Source organism: Ostrea edulis, chromosome 1, assembly GCF_947568905.1.
Source record: "Ostrea edulis chromosome 1, xbOstEdul1.1, whole genome shotgun sequence".
NCBI classification, from domain to species: domain Eukaryota; kingdom Metazoa; phylum Mollusca; class Bivalvia; order Ostreida; family Ostreidae; genus Ostrea; species Ostrea edulis.
The window spans coordinates 83,776,181-83,783,500 of record NC_079164.1 but is presented as its reverse complement, the minus strand read 5'-3'; the positions used below and the strand labels follow the sequence as shown (position 1 = coordinate 83,783,500).

Sequence of the window (7,320 nt, the reverse complement as noted above, 5' to 3'; positions counted from 1 at the left end):
ATGGACAAAAAAGGTGATCTGCAAAATTAGCGTTGGAATCGAACACAAATCAGCACCTAACTCTACAGAGATGCCTATACTTATCGTATTTCCCTTCACTTTCAAATTTATCGCGGCCGGCGACAATTTATTCCAATGTACGACAATATTTACTATGAAAGTATGTACATATCGTCGCCGACGACAATGTGTAATATGTACATGCTTTGTCTCGGCACATACTGACGTTGGGGACCTCTTGATATATCTCTTGTAATGTATTCTGGAAGGGAAATGATATGAGAAGTACTGTTGTTATTCTTACAGAAAATCTGAAATAATGGATGGAATAGCCAGAAGACACGACAGTATTTAAGCTATCGAACCGCCTCTAGTGAATCAGTGTTGTATACGGTGTTGCGCCGTGAGTACATCCGATTGATTTAATAAATATATTTGTATCAAACTGGATCGCTCTTCTAAACTGCTATAAAGGTCTTTTACGTAGAAGTGGGGTCGAATGAAAGGAATTGGTTCATGTGAAAATTATCTGTGAACAAAATGATAGAAAATGGACATGATGGGAGACATGAGAATTAGCCTGATTTTTATGATCAATGTGATCGCTTTTGGAAACTCGGAGATAAAAGTTCGGGGTAAGGGTGCAAGCTTTCCTAGCGAGGTATACAAGGCGTGGATACCCTCCTACAAGGCCAGTAGACAGTCGCACGTTTCCCTCTTCATGGATTATGACGCTGTCGGGAGCGGAAACGGCCAGAAAGCCATCACTGCAAATGGTGATATTGAGTATGCTGGTTCTGACAGTTTAATGTCTAATGAGACGAAAATTGCGTATCCGGACCTGATAGAATTTCCAACAGTAGCAGGGTAAGTGCTTGTCTTTGTTTGATTTTTCCTAACTTCATAAGTTTATTTACAGCAAGGAGGGTGTTGTTTTCATTTGTTGGGAGAAGTGTTTGCTTATGATATCAATTACATTAGTGAGACTTTGTAATCCAATTCCAAACTTAGACAATATTCTAATTAGCCTTCTTCACGGTCATGAAACCCTACTCCACTATTTTTCTCGAATTCAAGGATTTAGCGTTGAAAAGCTGAAACATTGGGTGACATTATTGCAGGTGAAACCAAACTGTGTTTTGCGACTGAAACATTAGGAAATGAAACCGATTTATATATCTAAAGTATTTATATATCTAAAGTCGTTTAGGACGAAATGATATTTATGTCTTAAAATGCTGAGAAAGGTCACCGAAGCTAGTTTTTGCTGTACAATATTAAGATATAAACATAAGGCAACTTGAGTATGAAAAATGTCCTTTATTCAAATGACGAACTAGATAACAAACTACTAACAAGGGGATCAGATTCACAAACAATCCACTGAAAATGTCACTGAAATGGAGAAAGAAAATAAACAATGACAAAATAATTCAAAATGTCTGATCCCCTAAATTTATCTATAAAAGTCTCCATCACCTACAATAAAAACACCTAAAAGATATTTAGTATTTCTTAAAACCAGTTTGGTTGTGAATGCTGTGCCCTTACATAACGCTAAGTCCTGAAATACGAGATAGATAGTGTTACTGCTATACTACGCGTAATTAAAATGTATTATACAAAAAGACTAAGCCGAGAAAGAATTAATCGTGATATCTCGTGCATTGTCATGAACCATACAAACCATTCATAGGTTAAAATTATTGACATAGCAATCATTGTGCAATAATTATGTAAACATAAAGTAACATAATGTACATACTTTGTAGAGTAGGTTATCACTACTGGTAAAAAATAATAATGATAACAACTTTATGCGTTTTTATCTGCATTTAATTCCACATTCAAAACCGTTATAATCTTCAAATTATGTTGCCTGCATGTGTGCTCCCTGGACAAAAATTCAAACTGCTATACAAGTGAAGTCCTTTATGCAACTCTCGACAAAAATGCAGTCATTTCATAGTCCGTCGATCTTTTTTTTTATCATATTAGAAAGGAATAAGAATACTACTCTGTATTTTAATTACATGTAAATAATGGATTCGAAACAGCTCAACGTTTCCAACTAACTCTTAATGAGTATGGTTTAAGTTCAGTGTAATGAAACATTTGGACGTCGTTTTACAGATAATACATGTACTACGGCGGCTTGTATGACAGGTTGTGACCAGACACCCAAAACCTTGTGCAAAGTTCCAGCCTTTGTTCTGATAATTCATTATTACATGCGCATTTAGATGCAAAATCAGAATTCATTCATTGGATATTTGAATAATTATATGATTTATTCCTGAATGCTTTGATGCTAATGTTTGTATGGATCAGATGAATATCGTGTGTGCAAAGTGGAATCACACTGCCTGCATATCAAATTATTTTAATGAAACAAAGGAGACTGCCCTTGGCAGTTTGCATGTTTGGTTTATTTCTATAGAATCATTGGATTTTCCTAATTGATGATAATTAAAAATTGTTATTTTTGCAAATTCCATATAATCTCATATCAATCAACACCTTTACTCCAGACTGACGTTTTGTAATACACTATAGGGACGTTAAACAATATACAACCAACCGGGATAATGTCACCTCTCTATGCACAGTATGGAATTTTAGTCACGTCAATTTTATAGATGTATGTAACAGGGGGTCATCTAGTCATTTGCAGCATATGATCTTAATTTTTACTTGGTTTTAATGACCCCCTGTACTGTATATACTTTTCGTCATTTACTAAATAAATGACATTTTCTATTCTCAAACTTGTTCTGTTTTGCCTGCTTTGAGCAAAAAACGAGTGCAGTCCACTTGGCTAGTGCTTTTGAGCTAAGGATCATAAAATCACACATTTTCATGTTGGTCCATTTCATAATTGTTATGGTGACAGGCATACAAATAAGTTAAAATTGCTCAAAACAGAAGTATCACAAAAATATGTAAATTAAACCATGAAGAATTTAACTCTGCAAATTAATTTTTACCACAACCATGCGGCATTCAACATAAGCGGTTTCAGAGCAAAACATACTTTATTCCTTAATATTATTACTGAATAAAGCTAGGAAAGAAATACAGGACACCAGACAGTCTTTAACATGCCACACCTGCTTCGGTTGTTATGGTCTCGTCCGATGGACCGTCCCATTTAGTCGCCTCTTACGAGAAGGAACGGGTACCGAGAACCTTTTCTAACCCGGATCCCCGTTTTTACGGGAAATATCATTACTTTGGTCGTCCAACACATATTACTAGATCAGTCACCTTTAGTTCCGTAGCTGACTAGAAAACCTTATTCACAACCTTCATTAAACAATGTACAAATGTAACTAGACAATGCAATCATATGACGATATTGTTGATGAACAAAGCGTAGAGGACTGCAATTAAGGAAATGGGGAGTGACGGTGCTTACCCATCATCCTATGTGAATTGGTACATGCATATTTTAAACCAACCATTCATTTGGTATGTTCGATTACGCGTGGTTTATCAAGAACATCCAACAACAATACAGATAAATAATGGATACACAAATTTTAATCGCAATTAAGCTTCTACTGGGAATACCGATAAACGAACGAATTGCATATTTATCATTAATTTTCAACAACTCAACAATTTCATTGTAAATTGAAGGCAAATCTAAGACTCAAACGACTATTTGTTTTGAGCACTTTACAAGATATTTTGAAAATGTAAGTAGCTGGAACCGGTGTTATCTCAGATCATTTCTTTTCTTTTTTAATTTTTTTTTTATTTCTCATAATACTGTTACCCACGTTTTCTTTTTATCTTTCAGTCTGTTACTAATTAGCAATCGGTTACTACAGGTATTTACCACCTTTGATACACCATTCATTAAGATCAAATGAATGGCTACAACAATAATTCTACACTGATCAAACGTATAATATTCATATTGAAGTAAGACAAAATGAGAAAGTAGAAAAACTAGTGAAGGTGTCAGAACGCCTGATGGGAAACTGCAACCAAGGGCTTTGATTTCCCTTGATTAATAGCCGAGTTTTATCAACTTATATAGATAAATCTATATGTGCTAATTTGGAGCACGACCCCTTTTTAGCATATCCAAATTTGTATTTCCTCAACTTTGGTTTATAAACTATTTCATGCAAATATGTAGTTTATTTAACAATATTTACATTTGCAACTGTTTTCTCCTACATAACACTATTACGAGCAAACGTATTTATCCCTGCATAAATTCATTACGGGGTCAACAGAGGTCACGGCTGTGCGTATGAACATTTGTTAAAAGTGGGTAACAGATACTACTTTTACTAAGGCAATACACATCTAGCAATCGCTCTCACTAACTACAGAAATCTATCAATAGATGAAATCAACATCACAAAATGTATTTACGGTTTTATTTATATTCCAAGCAGTGGATTTTCATCCACAATTGATAAAAGCATTTCTGTAAACAATATTTTACTATTGTATGTCTAAAATTTCGTCTGCTACAACTTCACCCAGGTTATCGGTGATGCGGAATTGTACCTACTGCTAGACATTAGGCTTTAGCAAAAAGATCATTCACAGGATGTATGGCCGATAAGTCGTCAAAGTGTATTAAGACCTACACACCACACTGCTTCCGTGCCACAGCAGCCATAGGTGATTGATGTCGGTTTCCAAGTTTATGTCGGGACATCGAAGCGAGGCGTCGTTAAAAACCTATTACAGAAATTTATCGAGTCAAAAGAAACGTTAAGTGAGCTCATGTTTGTCAACAATTACATATCCAAAACCAAACCGTCCCTTACCTTCGATGTTCAGTTCTTTCCGGAGATTCATCTGAGAGCTGCGTCCTCTGTCCTATCTATAAATTATTTGCCTACACCTAACGACTGCCCCCCTGTTCTTCATGTTCCTCCATCTCAGTCTTCTGTTAACTCCGTAATATCCACAGAATATCTTTCAAACTCGGTCTTCAACGTCTTTCACTTTTCAAAAGTGAAAGCGCATCACAACTGTAAGTGTAACATTGCGCACCCCCGTTTAAATTATAATTCCCCCCACCCCCTAAAATTAGACATATGGAAGAATTTCCCATTATATACTCCCGAGTTAATGTATAAGTATATGTTGATACATGTATACTTGCTTTCTAGCGTCTTAATAATTTAGACAGTTCTTCATTTTATGGAACTTTGTTTTGTGTTGTCGTCATTTTGAACATCTATGAGGCTTCGTTGTGGACGTCAACAATTTGAAATGTATGGAAACGTGTTATTAACACAATTCAGCAATGTTACCGACCAAAAAATGTAAAAGTAATAAGGTATCATTTTAAAATATATATCGGGATATAAGTACGGGCTGGTACATGATCATATTCTCCATAAAGCCCTTCGGGCTTTATGGAATTTGATCATGTGACCAACCCGTATTTATATCCCGATAAATATTTTAAAATGATACCTTAATTCTTAACTCATAATTCATATCCTTCGTGCAGCATAACTTATTTCACTTTATCCTAACGCAGTTGTAGTCTTATACGATAGTTGTGGTTCTGCAATGATATGATATACTTATTGCACCTTATCTATTCGTTCCGCAGATTATAAAGTCAATCAAATGTAATATCCTGTGTATTCCTGTGCTTTATGACACTAGAAATAGAGCAAGCTTTCTTGTCATCCTCATGCAGTTTGTATGCAGCCAGTAATTATTATATATTTGTCTAGAACATATCCCCCTTTATATTTTGAAATTCTCTCAACAGTTATATTTATAATCTGTCACCCAGTTTTAACAGCATTGTAAATACATGTTACATGTAATATGATGTGCAGTTCCATTAAGAAAAAAAATGAACACATCAACCAATTAGATAAATGGAAATGGGTGTCGAGAGGTCGATTTCTACCCATCAGCAATTACTTGATTACGGTATTCGTGTTTTGCAATTAATTAGATTCGATACACCTCACATATCTTAGTTTTTATCTTCAAATCAATGCACGAGTCAAGACTCTATTTTTGTAAATCAAATATAATATGTATTGTTTTATTTGAATTGAGATTCCTTACAAATTTTATGTTATATATGCACGGGGTTTTCTTAAAGCAACCATAAAAAATCCATATTCTTCTCATCTGTAAAGGTCACATGAATTTCATAGTTCAAAATTCCATGGAAATAAAAAGAAAGTTCGTAATCTTTTAAAACGTGTAGTTTATCAAATGCCTCTCTCCTGGATTCTACGAAATCAACACCTAAGTTCGGACTAATTTGTCACAATGAATTAGCCCGATCTTGGCGTATTCGTGACTGAGTAAATAATCTGTAATATAACTACTTTCGACTATTCCTAATATGAAACGACAGCAACCAAAATTGCATTTCTGTCCCGTCACCATCTACATGAAAAGTGAAGATGACAGTGATCAATCATACATGGTAACTCCTATAAGGAATACAAAATAGATAGTTGGGCTAGCATGGACCCCTAGATATACCAGAGGTGGGATCAGGTGCCTAGGAGGAGTAAGCATCCCCTATCGACCGGTCACACCCGCCGACAGAGTAACCCATAATCTAAAACAGAACGACCTAACAATCGGTATGAAACACGTCAGACGGCATTTGACCCAGTGATAGCTTATATTGGCAAACTAGATCATTATAACGGTCATAGAATTTGCGAAATGACAGATTTTAAATGAGACTGTTGAAACCATTGTAACATCAATTTGTTTTCAGTAGCTTGCCTCGATTTGAAAACTGACCGTACGCAGAACAAGCTCTTGCTTATCGAATCAGTTGAGAGATATAAACACCATATGCAGGTGATAATGGAATATTGCTACATAAATATCGGAAGTTGACAATGGAGAAGCTGAAATCATCCCGTTTGTCATAAAGTTGAATTGTTAGTTTGCCGTTGATATCTATTTTCATTAAGATATCTAAGTACGAAGCAGATGTGGAGGACTCCGTGGTGTCTTTTATCTCAAGTTCACAGGGATATATCGAATCGACATATGAGTGAAAATGATTATTATTAATAAATAAAACGTCGTTGATTTATCAAAATGTCGCATAGAAGGTTTTTCGAACAGTTATAGATTTAATCTTTCTGCAGCATGATAGTATCGTACATGGATGTGATATAGATGAACTGTTTGCCTTTATTTTGTGAGCAGAAAAACATTCGTTTATCGGCTCCGCTCTACTAATGTATTTTCTACTTTATGAAAATTATAACAAAAATATTCGGATATTTAGGAAATTAGACAATAGAGAGTTTTTTCAATTACATTTTATTTTATTGCTTATAG

The 7,320-nt window shown here is 35.0% G+C and overlaps 1 protein-coding gene across 1 annotated transcript in view; it reads left to right on the top strand.

Moving 5' to 3' along the window:
* The first annotated feature begins 405 nt into the window (after positions 1–405).
* Positions 406–7,320, top strand: part of LOC125678215 (guanylate cyclase 2G-like) — a 33,837-nt gene continuing 26,922 nt past the window's right edge. The window contains exon 1 of the mRNA XM_056163526.1: positions 406–867. Within this exon, the coding sequence (XP_056019501.1) occupies positions 551–867 (317 nt within the window). The 5' untranslated portion in view covers positions 406–550. The remainder of the gene's footprint in view (positions 868–7,320) is intronic.